At 40.6% G+C, this 19634-nt stretch overlaps 1 protein-coding gene across 1 annotated transcript in view; it reads right to left on the reverse strand.

The window, feature by feature from the left end:
* The window catches only part of STK4 (serine/threonine kinase 4), a 94459-nt gene that overhangs the window by 37002 nt on the left and 37823 nt on the right, over window positions 1-19634 (reverse strand). Inside the window, exon 10 of the mRNA XM_040446957.1 lies at window positions 6034-6191. Coding sequence (XP_040302891.1) covers window positions 6034-6191 — 158 coding nt within the window. The remainder of the gene's footprint in view (window positions 1-6033; window positions 6192-19634) is intronic.

Below are 19634 nucleotides of genomic sequence, written 5' to 3' on the forward strand. Positions count from 1 at the left end.
ACTGGGTGGCTCAGTCGGTTGAGCATCCAACTTCAGCTCAGGTCATGGTCTTGTGGTCCATGAGTTTGACCCCCACATCGGGCTCTCTGCTGACAGCTCAGAGCCTGGAGTATGCTTTGGATTCTGTCTCTCTGTCTCTCTCTCTCTCTCTTTGCCTCTCCCCTGCTCACACTCTGTCTCTCTCAGAAATAAACATTAAAAAAAAAAAAAAACCCACACAGAAAAACCTCTGCAGAATTTTTTAAAACATTCTATTTTTTCCAAATTTAAGCAATAGTTTGAGTAATAAATATGTTCTTGTTGTAAAAACAGTTAAAACTGACGCTCTCAAAGGTAATGACTCATCAGATCATTTCATATGCTGTTTTTTATCTCTGCAGTCACCTGTGTGCATATACGCAGAAATATGTACCATGTTTTGTGGTTATTAAAAAACAAAAATGGTATCACACTGTTCACGTTATTTTGCATTTTACCGTTGTTACACAGACTCCTATATATACACAGATATGTTTCCTGACTATTCTCTACACCTCTAATCTGTGTTCCATTCTTTTTTTTTATTATTATTTTTTTAATGTTTATTTATTTTTGAGACAGAGAGAGACAGAGCATGAACAGGGGAGGGGCAGAGAGAGAGGGAGACACAGAATCTGAAACAGGTTCCAGGCTCTGAGCTGTCAGCACAGAGCCCGACGCGGGGCTCGAACTCACGGACTGTGAGATCATGACCTGAGCCGAAGTCGGACGCTTAACCGACCGAGCCACCCAGGCGCCCCATCTGTGTTCTGTTCTTATGCCAGTTATCACAATGCTTTCATTGCTGTGGTTTTGTGCGATCTGACGCCTGGAGGTATAGGTCCAACCTCATTATCCTTCTGGTTCAAAAACATCTTGATACATTTCCACATGGGAAGTAACTCTGGCCTATGTTTTAGACATCTATGTACCTAGGTTTTCAATTGTAGAGACATCACATCATAAATAGTAATATTCTCTTCCCACTCTGACATTCCTCTATCTTTAGTAACTCTCTCTTCCCTTCTCTCTTGCAGTTTTTTGGGACCTTCTTCCTTTTCAACTTGATCGAATCTGTCATGTGTGGGTCCTTTCCAAGAACCAGCATTTAGTTTTACAACTTTGACAACTCTGTTGTCTGTTTCCTAATGCACCGAATTCTGCTTTTACCTTTATCCTATTTTGCCTTATTTTCAGTCTTTCTTATATCCTGAAAATACACTTAAGCCTATAAATCTTCCTCAGAGTACCATTTTTGCTGCATCCTATAGGTTTAATTTACAGATCTGAACCCTGCAGGGTACTTGTAACTCATTTCTAAATAGCTTACGACTTCTACTTTATCTTGAAAACAATAAATATTTGGAGATATACTCTTACATTTCCAAATGGAACAAAGTGGTTTTAGCTATCTCATTGTTAATTTCTCATTTTCCTGTGTTATAGTCTGTGAACGTGGCCTGTATGATTTCTTTATGGGATTTTTTTCTGAGCACTTTAAAACATAGTCAAATTTTGTAACTCTTCCATGTATGTTTTACAAGTGGCATGAGGATTTGAAAAGTGTTCCTATTTTCGGTTTTATCAACCTTGTTAACTGTAGTCCTCTGTTTTTTTTGTTTGTTTGTTTAGCTGAAATGTCCAATTCTGAGAAGACAATTTACGCCTTCATCTATGGCTGCCGTTTTCTCATTGCCACCTGTGTTTCTAGCAATTTGGGAGAAGTATACATACTTACAGAAGTTCACGACTTAGGTCTTCTGACCAAGCACAGCTCTTAGCAATAGAAAACATATCTTTTCCCCATGCACTAGGTCTTAGATTCTATTTTATCTGATATTAATATTCTTTCAGCTACTTCCTTTCTGCGAGGATTTTGCTGTGTGTCTTTTTCTTGTTTTGAACTTTTCAGTGATATTTTATTTTTGTTATTATCTCTTATTAACAAGATTTAGCTGGATTTTGACTGTTATTTTGATTCCAAGGTGATTTTAACACGCTCACACGTCTATAATTACCGAAGTGTTTACATCGGGGCTGCTATCAACCATGTCACTCTGCTCCCGCCACGACGGGCTTCGTTCTCCCCTGACATCACACCCACCACATCCGGCTTCAGAGCCTTTGTACATGCTGCCCCTCTTCATTCAGGTCTTGGTAAATGTCTCCTTGCTCTGCAAGACCTTCTCTCATGCTATCTCTTTACTGTGGCTTTTTTTTTTTCCTTCAATGCCATTATTACCTGAACAGATAGATTATCTGACCTAACGTCTGTCTCCCTCACCACTGCAAGCTCCAGCCGCATCTGTCTTGTTCACCCCTCCTGGCATTCGAGCCACCTTAGACTAAAAGATTACAGTGTGTTTCTGGAAGATTCGTGAGTCAAACTGGATTTAAGCTTACAGCTTTTTGTGGTTTTACAAACGGCAAAATGGGAGGGTCTGAATTCTCCTTGAAGCAACTTTCATTGCTTGCAATGTGTTTACAGACTCTGAAATGCCGATTTTAGAGAATATTGCATTTTCAAGCATCTTTTATTATACTTTTATTTATTTATTTATACTTTAATCACAATATATATTACACATTAAAGGAAACCTTTGTTGCTTTTCCAACGTGGCAAATAAGGTAATTCATTTTAGAAATGCAAAAGTTGGGGCGCCTGGGTGGTGCAGTCGGTTAAGCGTCCGACTTCAGCCAGGTCACGATCTCGCGGTCCGTGAGTTCGAGCCCCACGTCAGGCACTGGGCTGATGGCTCAGAGCCTGGAGCCTGTTTCCGATTCTGTGTCTCCCTCTCTCTCTGCCCCTCCCCCGTTCATGCTCTGTCTCTCTCTGTCCCCCCAAAAATAAATAAACGTTGAAAAAAAAATAAATAGAAATGCAAAAGTATTCAATTTCAGATGAAAATACGATGGTTTTTGTCAGTATCCAATTCTACTACTCCTGACAAAATTACTTCCTATTTGCCATTTTGGGCAAAAAACTCATTTCAAAATAGCAACTGCCTTCACAGGAAGAAAGAGAGTATCTTTTTCATAATTAAAACCTGTTAAATGTATTAAATTTCATAGCTAAATGGTGTTAAATGCCTAGGAAATCAGCGTCTCTAAGAGATTGTTGAAGGAGACATGTTAGCTAGTCTGACACACAACCTTCTACAAACTCAGTGAAATTATTCAGAATACTTTCTTCACGCCACAAATTGGCTTGTTCTTTGCCAAATGTCACTTACAAACAGATACTTTCCAGGACGCCTGGGTGGCTCAGTCGGTTGACCATCCGACTTCGGCTCAGGTCATGATCTTGTGGTCTGTGAGTTCGAGCCCCGTGTCAGGCTCTGTGCTGACAGCTCAGCCTGGAGCCTGCTTCGGATCCTGTGTCTCCCTCTCTCTCTCTCCCCCTCCCCTGCTCATGCTGTCTCAAAAGTAAATAGACATTAAAAAAAAATTTTTTTTAATGGGTAATTTCCTTCTTTTATGTGCTTCTTTGGAAACTCCAATAGGAGTACAGGAGACGCAAAAGGAGAGTAAAAAAGAAATTTAAAAAAATCACGCAAGGCTAATAAATCACGAATACATCCTTATTTCTGAATTTCTATACTGCCAGTAGGAAAGAAAAAAAGCTATACCGCACTCTAAAAACCTTTAGACCAGGATTTAGCAAGTTAGAATCAAGTGTAAGGTAGGTTAGAAAAAAAGCTGTACTGCACTCTAAAAACCTTTAGAGCAGAATTTAGCAAATTAGAATCGAGTGTAAGGTTGGTTAGAGCACAGATCACTCGGCACTGCCCCCAGAGATTCCGATTCATGAAGTCCAGGGTGGGGCCTGAGAAACCGCATTTCTAACAAGTTTCCAAGAGATACCAACGCTGCTGGCCTGGGGAAGACTCTTCAAGAAACTGTCTGAGGCCGTTATTTCAAATGCTCGGTTTGGGATTAAGGCAAGAGCTACCTAGCAAGAACTTGAAGGCATTAAAAATCATTTTCATCTGCTCTCTGGTCCTTTTTGAAACAGCAGCTCATGTATACCCCACCTAAACTTTCTTTCATTGCTTGGTCTGAGATTCTCTTAAAAGAGAAATTAAAAGTTTTGTTGAAATTTGGACAGTAAAAGTAGAATAAAATTTTACATGGTAGGATAGGTTGGTTCAGGTACAATGTGGACATATACTCATCCTAAGGATTTACAGCAAGAATCCCAGTCAAATGCCCCTAAATGCCAGACAGGTCAGTCAATACACATGAATAAAGGAGGCCAGACATTGAGAACCAGACCTAAAAAGGGCAGCTGCTGTGCAGCTGCAGACAGTTATGGTCAGGTCTTTCAAGTTTTCAAAATAAGCCAGCGATCCACCATTTTATCTAAAAGCTCTCAACTTTCAAACCTGAGCAACTACTCAAAGGTTTGTAAACACAATACAGGCACACAAAAAGGTCTGTAGGCTGGAGGCTGCCAGTTTACAAGCTCTGTGCACAGGGAGTCTCAGGACCCCCTCCCACCCGGGCCAGGCACAGTCCAGGTTGGGCAATGTGCTCACCTACTTGCGGCGCTCGTGGCCACTCCCTCCAGCAGCTGCCTATTCCCAGAATGGAAAGCACGCTCTCTAAACACCTATGAAAGAAAGCCTCTCTGCATAAGCAGCTTGCCCACCAAAACAACTTCTCGGCCAGTAATCCTAGTATGGGAAAACTATGGCAGAGAAAAGAGAATTCTTCCAACACTGGAGCTACCGATCCAAAAACAGTGATTAAAATGCCCGGAATTTCGGGATCACTAACTTTTATCAAAGAGAAGGACACTACACCTAGGAATACAGATTTGAGGATTCTGAAGCTTTCTGTCACAGTGATGGTATCTGGTATCCAGAAGTTATTTCATCTTTGCCTAGAGACTCACTCAACCGAGAAAATCAGTCCTTACAAATACGCTGAAGGCAACCACGTGGGCAACACCGAATCGCCAAAGTAATTCAAATCTCACGAGTCTACTAATAAATGAGTGAACAGCTGACAGTAACACGTGATGCTGAAGAAGTAAATGAATGAACAGATGACAAGGCACATGAAGCGGGCTCTAACAGGGCTTCAGGGACTCAATAGTAAAACAGCCTCAGGTGGGTTATTCTGATGCTCAAATGACCTCTGTCACCGTTAGCACACACTATGACATTCCTGCTACTGTACAGTGGTAGAAATTACATATGGGATAAGGAGGTCATTACCTCAAGGCCAATGAGTAGGAGAGTAGAAAGACAGGGCCAGAAAGGCCTCCCAGAATCCAACCACAATGTCCAATCCAAATTCTTTCATAAGCAACATCAGAATGACAACAGAATTTAAGAGTGTAAAAGTTAAAAATCCCTAAAGAGAAAATTCTTTTCTAAAAATGTTCAAAAAAAGGAATGCAGACTCCTTAGCTTACTTTTTCCCCCAATTTTTTATTGCCTCTGCTCACTGAATCTCTGTGAACATTAACACGTGTCTGTGGTTGAGGGAGAATGTTCCACTGCAGAGAAAGGAAAAACACACCCAGTTTTTCATAAGAAACTTTGGAACAGTTTAATATTCATCCTCAGGCAACATTCAGAATAGTCCTCTCAGAGAGTCTAAAATTAGGGTAATGATTAGCAAAACAGAAAAGACACCACACACCAGCATGAACTGCCCTCCAGTGTAATTCTTAACTATAAAGTCACAATCCCAAATTAACTAGAAATGTGGGTCCTTACTCGATGAGGATTTCTTTTACCATTAAGAATTCCAAGCTCAACAAAAAGACAAATGGCAAGTGAATAAAGGATTTTTAGAGCAAAGAAGATGCCATTAGACCCAGACCTACTCAAATGTCAGTGAAGATGTCGTCTCGAACCCATGAGGCCCTCAGCCCAATGGCCAGAGGCTTACGCTGCACAAGAAAATGCTCTAGCGCTTTTGGTGAAGTGACAGAACTGGATGTGTGTTGTGGCAAATAACTCTGCCCAGCAGACAGAACCACTGGCTTCCAGCACTACTTACAAACTCATAGTCTCCATCCTGCGGCACTTTCCAATCTGAGGAGTTCCTCAGGGGGCCAGGTACACTTTTGCCGAAGCTATTGATCTGATTTTCCTTTTCTTTTTGTTCAAAGTATTCAAGGAACGATGGTTTTGCAGGCTGCATGGTCTCATCCCTTCCTGAAAACCAAGAACGACAAAAGGAGAAAAATGATATCTTCGACCTCAGATAAGTTTAATGGCTACATCCATCTCCAGACGGCCTTCATTCGGCCTGTGTGTCAGTGGCTTTTTTAGAGAAGGACCCTGAGGAGAATCTAGTAAAAACCACAGGAAATGCACAAATGCTCACTCCAAATGCTTCTCATGGAATTTCAGAGGACTGTGGCCCCCCTCAAATTCATGCAAATACTTCCCCAGGGCCCCTTTTTTTCTGGATGGAGAGACTTGGGTGATGTAAAGACCCCGAGTAAGATGCAAGTAGTATTTTGGGGGTCTCTGATGGCAACACGTTCCTGTAACATTTAGACTTAAAACAGAGAAGCAAGCAAACACATTTACTTGTCATCTACGTAGACAACATTTTCTAGAGCCAACGGAGTAGAGAAGGGGAGTGATACAATAGGGTGACTCCCTTTTGATAAACTCATGATCGGACTGGACTAATAAGAAAAATATGCATGAAAAAGCAAATAGAAATGAATCATAATCCATCCACTCCAGGAAATATTACGTAACTTTTAAAATCTTATTTATAAACAGTTTACAATAAAGCTAAAAGTTAAAAACAGGATACGCTATTATATGTACAGAATGATCTCAACTCTGTAAAATCATATATGTAGCGGGGAGAAAAAAAGACTGGAAGGAAATATACCAAAATGTTAACAGGGTTTGTCTCTCATAAGTAGATCTCAAGATCTCACAGAAGGAAAGATCTTGCAAGCTGGCATGGTCAGGGAAGACTGGTAGAGGGGGGCTTCGGCTGGGCCCCAAACATCCCTGAAGAAGAATCAGCACTTAGGTGGCAGGGCAGTTACACAGCAGAGGCAGCAGGTATGAAAACAGCAGTCAGTCACTAGTTAGTAACAAGGGCAAAAAGAAAAATTGTACCTGGCACGACTTAACAACCTAGCTAGCTGAATGTATCTACTTCACACGTCAAAGTAATCTGTACTTCTAATTAGTATTCTAATACCAGGAAGTACAGAAGTTTTTTCCCGGTGCTTTCCATGAGTATGTGGGTTTATACTGCCCTTTTCCCCAGTAACCAGGAAAAAAGACCAGAAGGCTCAAAGCCTTGAGAAATGAATGGGGAGGGGCATCTGGGTGGTTCAGTCAGTTAAGCCTCCAATTCTTGATCTTGACTCAAGTCACGATCTTGCAATTCAGGAGTTCGAGCCCCATGTGGGGCTCTGCACGGACAGCACAGACCCTGCTTGGAGTTCTCTCTCCCTCTCTCTCTGCCCCTATCCCACTTGTGCTCTCTCTATATAAATAAATAAGTAAACTGAAAAAAAATTTAAGAAGTGGATGGGGAGGGGTCTAGAAGAGAAACACCAACAAGTGTTTGTCCCATGCAACCTTATCTCCCGACACCCCCTGGTCCAGTGTCAAGCAGGCACCCTGACTGCCTCTCAGACGTTTGTCATCTCACTTTACCATTGCCAAGTTCAAGAGCAGCCAATCCTAGATCTGCCCACTTCCAGATGCTGCCCAAAGCCTACTTCACTGGTGCCTCCTCACTAATGAGGGATTACACACAGTATTTACTAAGATCAGTGATTATCTGGTGAGTGTGTGTGTTGTTTTGTTTGTTCTAGGTACCACATTAAGGGCTTTGCACGCTTATTTTATTTAATTGTTGAGTTAAATGTAAGGTATCATTTCATAATCTACTTCTGAAGGGACTGCAACAAAATAAAACCTGTAGAAGAGGAAGTGTTTTGGATTTGTCGACAAGTACTTTTGATCGGTCCCCCCCTCTGGGACCAGGAACAACCGTGCGGCAAGCCTCCACAAATCCCACACACAGACAAAGAGTACTTAGAGAGCCTCCTGGAGCCATGTAACCATGGCTGTGCTAGCGACAGCTGTCACATATAGCACACGGTGTCCTTTCATACAGAATCTCCTGGCACAAACGGTGTATGGTGTCCTTTCATATGGAATCTCCTGGCTAGACAGTCCAACCAGCTGACCAGGACAGGAAGTCCTGAAACAAAATAGAGAGCCCAAATGGCTTCCAAACAATTAGTTATTTAGAAAAACACTGAATTGGATCCACACTTCACATCTTAAACCAGGAAAACTCCAAATGGGTAAAAGCTCCGACTGTAACAATGGAAACTATAAGCACTGTAAGAAAACTTGTGTGAATGCATTTAAAACCTGGGTGTGGAAGGGGTGCCTGGGTGGCTCAGCCTAATGGTCAGGTGTCTGACTTCAGCTCAGGGTCATGATCTCACGGTTCACGAGTTCAAGCCCCTGGTCAGGCTCTGCTCTGACAGCTCAGAGCCTGGAGCCTGCTTCAGATTCTGTGTCTCCCCCTCTCTCTGCCCCTCCTCCACTCATGCTGTCTCTCAAAAATGAATAAATAATAAAAATAAATGTAAAAATAAAAAAAAAACCTGGGTGTGGAAAAAGGCTTTCTACCTATGACAAAAACCCAGATGCAATGAAAAATGGAGAAATAAAAACCTTTTATGTAAAGAAAACATCATACATTTTTAAAAATTAGTAAGCACATATATAAGCTAAGACAAATGACAAACTGGAATAAAATACTGGCAACAAGTACCATAAATTTGTTTAAAGAATTTAGGGGCACCTGAATGGCTTAGTCAGTTAAGCCTCTGACTTCAGCTCAGGTCATGATCTCACAGTTCATGAGTTCAAGCCCCGCGTCAGGCTCTGTGCTGACAGCTCAGAGCCTGGCGCCTGCTTCCGATTCTGTGTCTCCCTCCCTCTCCACCCCTCCTCTGCTCATGCTCTGTCTCTCAAAAATAAATATTTTTTTAAAAAGATCCAGATTTTGGTCCAACTATAAAATCCTGGGAAAACCATAGGTTCCAATCTACAAAAAGAGGCCCCTGGACCATTATTTCCCACGCCCCTTTACAGCTCCGAAAATTTCCTAATCCTATGAGTTGGCAGTAACTTATGAAAACGTATTTATGCTCAGTTACTGATAACCATTCAAAAGAAGTTCTTATCTCCAGAGGGATTATCACACTTGATAACCACTAATCTAAAATATGCCACAGCTTAGATGTGTATGGGCATAAACCAAAGACCAGACCAAAGCAAAAAGTAGTTAGGACTCAACAAATACTTGTGACAAGACTGTCTCTGACTCTTTGAGTTTTTTGTTGTTGTTGTTAGCGGGGTTTTTTTTGGAGGTGGCAGGGGAGAAGTTGTCTTTTTTATTTTTATTTTTTTAAATTTTTTTTTCAACGTTTATTTATTTTTGGGACAGAGAGAGACAGAGCATGAACGGGGGAGGGACAGAGAGAGAGGGAGACACAGAATCGGAAACAGGCTCCAGACTCTGAGCCATCAGCCCAGAGCCTGACGCGGGGCTCAAACTCACGGACAGCGAGATCGTGACCTGGCTGAAGTCGGACGCTTAACCGACTGCGCCACCCAGGCGCCCCATGTTGTCTTTTTTAAAACAGATGGAAGAGGTGACCAAATTTTTCTTGGCCCAAACTGTAATAAAGATATCATCTAGAGATGTTGGTTATAAAAATGTTTTATATAAGTAAAGCTGAAGACATGAATGAATCTACTAGTAGGAGAAGCCAACTCAACTGGCAAGAAACAGCATGCATTCAAAAAAGAAAAACAGTTAGGTGTATTTGTGATTCCTGTTATTTAGTGGTTCCAGAAATTAACTGACTGCATCACAATATTCTTCCTCTGTGTTAGACTGCTTCCGTATTAAGTTCACATGGATCAGTCAGCACTCCTGTTGTGACCAACATTTTCTTACTAACACTGTGATTATAGTACCTGTTTTCACTCTGATTTTGTAGACTGATAATTCTCAGTAAACAGATCTGTATTACTGTAATAATTAGTATCTCGGAAAGAACGTTTGCAAAAAACGGCCATGAGAATTCCCTCCCAGTGTCATCGCCCGTTGGTAATGCCCTCCCGCAAGATCAAGATCATGACCTGAGCTGAAGTCGGATGCTTAACCGACTGAGCCACCCAGGTACCTCTCAAATTCAATTAAGATTTACTGAGTATCTTCTAAGTTTCAGGCATTTTACTAGGTACTTTTGCCTGACAGTCCTATCCAAACCTCATGAACACCATGAAATGAAGCAGGAGGGAGGAGGACCCACATTTATTAGGCACCAAGTAGTAGATGATATACCATTTCACGTAATCCTCGAATCTTCTGAGGTATGTATTATTTCCACCTTATAGGTGAGAAATCTGCTTAAGATTACGTAGCTAGTTACCAACAAGAATGGGATTGTCAGTTTAAGTCTGACTGTCAGTTTAAGTCTGGTGAGCTGCATCTCATACTGCAAATTCTCTAAAATTGAAATGAAAATTCTTGATATGTCAGAACTGCCATTAAGGTGAGTGTAGAAAGACTGAGGGAATGGGATTTTCCCAGTAACCTTATCTTTGAACTTCTCTTTTAGCGCTCCTGAGCTGGGTAATCAAGTGTGCTGGACAACAGCCTGTCAGTACTGAAAAGTGTAAGAGAATCAGTCCAGGCTGATTAAAGGCAATGCTGTCCCCAGGGCTTCAGCTGGCTGGTGGGCTTTTTGTTTCGATGTGAGCTGGGATATTTTTTCAGATGTATCCCAGGAAATGAAGACGTTCTGCTGAATGATAATTCCAGAAACCTGAAGCCGTAGAGAGAATAGACAGAGCCGAAAAGTCAAACTTTCTAAATGGCCGTCTCTTGCCCTGATTCTTTGATCTGACACAGGAAATGCATGAATTCTTATACTATGACTGACCCATTTTTCTTTGTAAGCAGCATCTGGCAAGCTCAATGGAGGATCTGTCTAAGCTCACAGACCAGGGGTGAATTCATAAGCAACTGTATCCCATGTTTATTTTTCCTTGAAAAATGCTATATAAAAGGAGAAAGACCTAACAAGCCAATGTGCAACAACTGAAGAATGGATACATAAAATATGGAATACCTATACAGTGGAATATTATTCAGCAATAAAAAGAAATGAAATACTGATACATGATACACGGATGAACCCTAAAAGCATTATGCTAAGTTCAAAGAGCCAGTCACCAAACACGACATATTTTATGCCTCCGTATGAAATGTTCAGAAAAGGCAAATCTGTAGAGACATAAAGCAGATTAGCTGCCCAGACCCACGGGGTGAGTGGGTAGGATGGCAAGTGACTGCTAATGGATATGGAGTTTCTTCTGGGGTGATCAAAACTCTCTAAAATTAGAGTGTCAACAAAACAGGGTATTATCCATACAATGGAATCATTCAGCCATTAAAAAGGAATGAAGCACTGACACATGCTACACCACGGATGAACCTTGAAAACATTAAGAGGAAGAAACGGAACACAAAGGCCACATTTTGTAGGATTCCATTATATAAAATATCCAGAATGGCAAATCCATAGAGACAGAAAGCAGATGATAGTTGCCCGTGAATGGGGGCAGGGGGTAATAAGAAGTGACTGCTAACAGCACTGTGGCTTTTGGGGGGGCAGTGAAGAAAATGTCTGGAATTCAACAGTGGCTATGGTTGCACAACCTTGTTAACTAAAAAAACCACAGAATTGTAACTTTCAAATGGTGAATTTTATGATATGGGAATTATATTAACTAAAAAAGATACATTTTTAAAAGTTAGATTGTGGTAATGGCTGCAAAACTCTGTAAATATACTAAACCCCAATAAATTGTATACTTCAAATGAGTAAATTACATGGTATGTGAATTATATATCAATAACTCAATTTTAGGGGTGCCTAGGTGGCTCTTGATTTAGGTTCAGGCCGTGATCTCTGCTCAGGTCATGATCTCACAGTCGTGAGATCAAGCCCTGCATCAGGCTCTATGCTGGGCACGGATGCTGCTTAAGATTCTCTCTCTCCCTCTCCTTCCACCCCTCTCCCGCTCACACACTTGCACGCACACCCTCCCTCAAAAAAAAATTATTAAAAAAACTAGAGATTAAAAACAATAATTCAATTAAAAAAAAAAAGAAGGACTTCTTTCCTCTACGGTTTACTTTTTTTTTTAACGTTTTTATTTTTGAGAGAGAAAGAGACAGAGTGTGAGCAGGGGAGAAGCAGAGAGAGGGAGACACAGAATCCAAAGAAGGCTTCAGGCTCTGAGCTGTCAGCACAGAGCCCGACACGGGGCTCGAACTCATGAACCATGAGATCAATGACCTGAGCCGAAGTCAGACACTCAACAGACTGAGCTACCCAGGCACCCCTACAGTTTACTTTTATTTCTAGATTCCTTTGAGCTATGACACAATGCCAGGGGAGTCAAAATTGGGAAAGAGATTGACCAAAGACTGAAGCCTGTCTTTTCCTATGGAATGACCACCTACTAGACATTAAACTTAATGCCCTTTCATTTTTACGTTCATTTTTAAGACTGTCATTAAGTAAACCATAATGGTCACTACTCTGCCCTTAATTTCTACAGTAATAACTCTTTTCTACCTTAACAGTAATACATTCTGTTTAAGTTAGAGAAGTACACAGAGCCTGCATTTTCTTCTGTTTCATATTTGAATACTTGCAAGGAAAAAACTCAAGTAATCTCTCAAATGTTCTCTTCTGGCATGGAATAAAATGCCTTATCAGAGCGTTGTTTGTTCTGGTTTTTAATCTAACCTTTATTAGATTTTGGTCTTTGTGTGGTTTTTGTTTTTGTTACTAGGCACCTAAGTGTCTTCCACATATTAACTCATTTCATTACACAAGTTATTATCCAAGTTTCTGTGTCGGGCCATAAATATTCCTTTGAATGTTCTTTGAAATCACTGAGAATTGCTGGAATCATAAATTAGAAGATTCCCTGGAGTCCAACTGGAATAACTCTTCCAGTTCACCAATTTCGGCAATTGCCTCTTATGTAAATTGACATGACTTCTGGGCAGTGGTACTTAGTTATTTAAGTCTGGTGAGCTGCCACATATCTATTCAAAGAAATCTGAACCCAAATTTCAAAGAATTACTAACTGGAGCAAAAGAGGTACACATCTAAAAAGATATAGGAGGTTAACAAGTGAGAATGATCCATATCTTGGTTATTGCAAAAATTTCCCAACTGATCTTCCCTTTTCCAGCCTTTTCAAGCTCCAAATCATCCACGTGACTCTTCTAAAAAGCCACCTTGTCCTATCACTTTTCTGATCAAAATGTCTCTAAAATACCCTATTACCAACAGTAATTACCAAGTTCAAACTTCTCAGTGCGGCACTCAAGGTCCTCCAGCATCCAGTCAAAATCCACTTCAGCCAAATTGAATATTCAATGTGTATGTTTACTTTCTGACTTTGCACCTGCCTAAAATAGGCTCCCTCAGTCTTTCTGCACATCTAAGTCCTTGCTTTCCTTCTCACAAAACCTTTAATACTTGTCTGCACCACTTACCCAGCATTTTGCCTAGTTATATTACCTGCATATGTAAGTTATGGCAACATCAAATACCACTATCCAAAACATCTAGGGTAAGGCCCCAGACATATAAGGAACTACAAGGAACAGTTATAGTACAGCAGGCACTCCATAAGTATTAGACAATGATAATGACAAATGTCATCTTTCCCTCTTAACGTATAAATTCCTGGTCAGCAGAAAATGACTCGTTTGGTTTGTATACACTACACAGGCATAACACATTGTGACTACCTAATAAATACTTCTTGGTTGGCATTAAATATTTATTGTTAACAAATACTGATTCCAAATTGATATTTTTAGAGCATAAACAGTTATGAGAATCATCTACTTTTTCTATATAGATCCATTTAAACTTATTAAAATGCATCTCCATTTCTTTGCTGAATAAGAGTAAGCAAGTCAGAACAGCTTAGAGCACCAGAGAAATATATTCCCTAACCAGTCAAAACTGATTTATCTGCCTTTTAAGCGTAAGAGCCGAAGTATATCTTTTAAGACTCATTTTCCCTTGTTCTTCATTACTCTCATGCTACTGCCCTCTCCTGGAAAATACATTTCCCCCACGGCTATTCTTGGCTCTCTCTCCTTTTACCAATTTAACTGTAATGGAGTACCTTATCTTCCCAAAAATATAGGCCTTGAGCCCTTCACCCAGTACACTGAGATCTGGTACTTTCATATCCTAATATGTGATCTGGCAGAGTATTTCGAATGAATTTTCAGGCACCACGTGTCTGTGCCTTTTGGCTCATCCCAAAAGAATCAAGAATGTTAATGGTTTCCAAAGATAAAATTGAGCCCAACATCTGAACAGAATTAGAAAAACTGCACAAACAATTAGGATTTAGTCTCCACTTTACAGGATGACCTTGAAGTATTTTTCTAAGATAATTTTTTTTAAGTTTACTTATTTTGAGAGAGAAAGCACAAGTCAGGAAGGGGCAGAGAGAGGGAGAGAGAGAATCCCAAGCAGGCTCCATGCTGTCCACACAGAACCCAACGTGGGGCTTGAACCCACAAACTGAGCTCATGACTAGAGTTGAAGTCGGACGCTTAACCGACGGAGCCACCCAGGCGCCCCTGACCTTGGAATATTTGTGCAACCATGAGAAAAGTCTAAGGACCAAGATGTCTGCTCTTCTACCTTAAATCCCACCCAGGAGAAAGATTCTGATAAACACACAGTGAACCACAGCAATTATCGTTCAGGGATAGAAAAAAATCCAGTCAGTAAAAATTCCACAGGATTAAGATAACAGTTTGAACTCAACAAAGGAAGGTTCAGGTGGATCCGAAATCTAGCCTTCTTTAAAATCTGCCATCTTGTATTTTGAGCTATTTAACAGATTCTCAAAATACCTCTATCTTATTGCCAAGGAATGTAAAACACGCACACTCACTCACTCTCTCTCTCCCTCCCTCTCTCACTCTCTCTCCCCCCTCAGCACATTTTTAAAACATTACTGAAACTGACAGGTAACCTTACTTTAGTTCAACCATTTTCATGGTTTTAGTTCACCAGTGCTCAGAGAGATGGCACTTACAAAACACCATTAATGCCAAGAATGAGAACATAAAAACATAAAAAAAACATAACTAGCAAGAGAAAAGGAATTAGGATGCAAAAAAGTAGCCCTGGTTGAAGGAACTTTCAGGTCCAATTAAAAAGCCACTGTCACTCATTAAAAGACTCATAAACTTACACAACTCACCATTTTGAAGCATTTACATTCTAAGTATTTTCCATACGTTATTCCATATCATCTTACCAGCTCTACAGAGTAGGAACTTTTATGCCCCATTTTTTTAGACTAGGAAACTGAGGCTCAAAAAAGGACGTAACTTGCCAAAGTTGAACGAAGTTTATGAGATTCTGAGCAAGTTTCAAAGCCAAGACTCTCATTCCAAAAATTAATATTCTTTCCATGATCCCTTTTTCTTTCTCTTACCCTTACTGAGCAGATACATTTCTAACGAAAAGGTTGTAAGTTTTAGCTTTGGTACTATAACTATACCAATGCATGTGTAGAACTCTCAGACAATGTTGTGAGTAGAAAAAATACATGAACACTTAACATTCTTTGACAATAGTTCTAAAGCAATTGCACAGTAAGGCTATTGTAGTAAAAGAAGTGTTAAGACACACACAGTACATTACGTCCTATTTACTACCCTTGCATATGCGATCATCAGTCAGGGAGAATGAGATGGAGAACATACAAGGGAGGCAATGTTAAAACAATCCCCTCCTAACCGCTGCAGGTGTAAAGAAACTAGGCTGTGAGTCAAGAATTTCCAACTTATGCAGCTCCAAAATTGTATCTGATGGGTAGTGTTGAAATAAAATCATTTCAACAAGAGCCTGGACTTTTTAACATGAAGAAACTTATGGCAACAATAGGGGCCTTCATGAGACTTAGGAATTTCTGGGGAACTACAAATACACAGTGTTTGCCCCACATAATACTATCAAGTAATTTGCCCACAACATGCTTCTGAGTTGTCCTAACTAATTTATGCCATTCACTTTAAAATTCTACTTCCAAGAGATTAATGTGGTCATTACTCTAGAATAAAAATTAGAAATTTATGAATCATGTTCAAGTTTTAAATAGAAATCACCCACTTACTCCCTTTCAGAGTCTCATTTAAAAGGCTGGGTCTGAACTTGGACCACTGAAGGATTGAAAGATTGAATCCACTGACTCAAGCCTTTCAAATAAGAATGCCCACTACCGCCTCTACTATTCTAGACTCTACTGGAGGGCTTGGTAAGAAAGAAAAAATATATAAGGATCAGTGGCGACTGGGTGGCTCAGTTAAGTGTCCGATTCTTGATTTCATGATCTCATGGTTCGTGAGTTTGAGCCCTGTCTCAGGCTCTGCAGTGACAGCACAGGGCCTGCCTGGGATTCTCTCTCTGTCCCTCCCCTGCTTATGCTCTCTCTCTTTCATCTGAAGTTAATATATATATATACACGTATATATACACGTATATATATGTATATATACGTATATATGTATATATATATATGTATATATATATACGTGTATATATACGTGTATATATATATATATATATACACATATATATGGATCAAAAGAAAGAACTAAGATTGACTTTTGTGTAGTCAACGTGGAAACAGATTAGATGAAAACTAAAGAGAGAGTCAACAAAGCTATAAACTGGCATTAATAATATTTACTTTGATACACATATAACTTTCTCCAAGTCAGTTTGCACAGAGTTTTGAGTTTTATTTTAAAAATGTATTTAATTACTTGGTTAGGGCCATTTTAGCCGATGATAGCTGCAAAATTACATCGTACAAATTTTGTCCAAAATTTCTGCATCATACCATGCTGCAGAAAGAAAACATCAGTTCTCGTGAAGGTCTACTGAGAAATCTGGGAAGAGAGAGGAAGTTTAAACTATTTTGAGACATTTTGGCAGATTTTACTGTTACTTGAACTTTGCCAAGTATGAGGTGTCCAATTTCCTACCTAAATAAAATAAAGACACTGTCCTAATGTTGCTGCGCTTACTTAAAATAGATTTTAAAATAAATAAACAATGGTCTTGATCGAGAATAAAGCGTACCATAGAAAGGGGATTTGATGGGAATGCCATTCTAACTCATAACCTGTTACAGAGCTCCCTCTGCTGGCCCCGAGAAAGCACAACAATCCTGACACTGACCTAGAACCTCTCCAGTCACTTCAGAAGATATGGGGGGTGGGGCAAATAAAGTTCTTCCATAGCCCTTATCAAAAAAACAAAACAACAACAAAAAACCCACACTTATGTAGACAAATAGAAGAAACCTTCCAAAATCCCCAAACTGATATTTTATCCAGACATAGTTTTCCAAGTAGTGCAGGCGATGGTTTCCCTCCTCGGTTCTTACAGATGCTCCTAAGGTCTAAGGCAACCAGGTCTCCCCTCACTCTGACCCCCTCCCTCCAGCTGCAACCGGATTCTTTACTCTAGACTGAGACATACGCAGCCAAAACATACTCCCTCAGACGGAGATACCATTAAACCTATCGTCGGAGGCTGACCCCCTTTGACAACCATCTGCCCTTCACTTCTGGAACTCTGGGGAAACATATAGAGTAGCTAGTTACTTGAACAACCAGCAAGGAGAGGTATATTACTGCGGGCTGAGGCTTACCAACATATGATCTGTAACATGAGCCTTGGTCCTGTCCCTCAACAACTAATAAAAAAGGCTCTGCGGAACAGGAATATAACATAATAAGCTTTGAAATCAAACATACCTAGTTTCAAGCCTTGGCACTTCTATTACTCACGATGTGATCATGAGCAAGCTACTTAATCGCTTTGTAATTCCATTTCTGCTGCGACAAAATGGGGGGTGGCTGTATTTACCACACAGCATGGGAGCAATGACTAGTATGTCAAATGTTTACAAAGGATTAAGCACAATGCCTGACACGGAAAATGCCTAATCATTAATGATTATCATTAACAGTTATAATGTCTAACCTCCTGAGTATAATAAAGAAATAACTTATATAATAAATAATCGGTCCTAAAAAAAAATAGATTATCTCTGGAATCTCCTCAGAAGCCAGCGCTAGTCTTCATCATGAATTTTCATGAGTCTTATATTAGGTCTAATGCCCATTAATGTAAGGGGATGCTTCCAAAACAAATTAAAGTTCAGGAGAACAAAAGGAGCACAGACTCCGGACTTGAGATTCCCAGCTCTAGCACTTACTAGCCAGGTGACCAGGAGCAAGGAACAACCTCTCCCAAGTTTTCCCTGGTAGAGAAAGTATAGACATACCATCACTATAGACAGGTCAAGATGACTGAATGAACGGAAGCACTAGAGGGCCCCCCTCCTGCTCTAAACACAAAAATTCAAGACCTAACAAAACAAAAACACCATAGTGCTCAAAACTAGAACAGGAAACTTCGCAGATGCCAAAAGCAACAGAGGAACCCACAGCACTGAGGTGAGTGGCCCACCGGGAAAACCAAACCAGAGGGACTAGTTTTTAGGCTGATGTGGGAACAGGAACCGAGATAAGACGGGAGCCAAGATGCATCTATAAAAAGGCAGCTAGAACTCCATTCCCAGCACAAAGATGAAGCCAGGACAAACTCTACCCACAAGCACAAGGACATGGCTTAGGAATGTAATAAGGGGTGGAAAGAGTCAACTTCCAGAAATGTCATTCCCTTGGCTGTCCCACAAGCACACTACAGTAATGATTAATATCTAAAAACTACACTGGAAGAAAATACCACTTAGGGACCCACAAGGATACCTATGCAACCCCAGAAACATAAGAGACCTCCAAAGAAGATACTTCCCACTAAAGCTCACAACAAAAATTACAAAATACAAAAAGAAATCTAACAACATGAGAGATGGCAGACACAAACAGCAGAGATCAGACCCAAAGGGACACCTGGGTGGCTCTCAGTTGGTTAAGCATCTGACTCTTGATTTTGACTCAGGTCATGATCCCACGTCTCTTGAGTTTGAGCCCCACATCGGGCTCTAGGATGACAGTGGTAAGCCTGCCTGGGATTCTCTCGCTCACTCTCTCTCAGCTACTCCCCTCACACACACACACACACACACACACACACACACACACACACACACAACTCTCTCTCTCTCTCTCAAAATAAATAAATCAACTTATAAAAAAAAAGGGGGGGTGGGGCACCTGGGTGGCTCAGTCAGTTGAACGTCCGACTTCGGCTCAGGTCATGATCTCGCGGTCTGTGCGAGCCCCTCGTTGGGCTCTGTGCTAACAGCTCAGAGCCTGGAGCCTGCTTCGGACTCTGTGTCTCCCTCTCTCTCTGCCCCTCTCCCGCTCATGCTCTGTCTCTCTCTCTCTCTGTCAAAAATAAACATTTTTTTTTTAATTAAAAAAAAGGGGGGGTGCCTGGGTGGTTCAGTCAGGTAAGCGTCCCTACTTCAGC

Source organism: Herpailurus yagouaroundi, unplaced genomic scaffold (genome assembly GCF_014898765.1).
Source record: "Herpailurus yagouaroundi ecotype Mexico unplaced genomic scaffold, PumYag 196, whole genome shotgun sequence".
Classification (NCBI taxonomy): domain Eukaryota; kingdom Metazoa; phylum Chordata; class Mammalia; order Carnivora; family Felidae; genus Herpailurus; species Herpailurus yagouaroundi.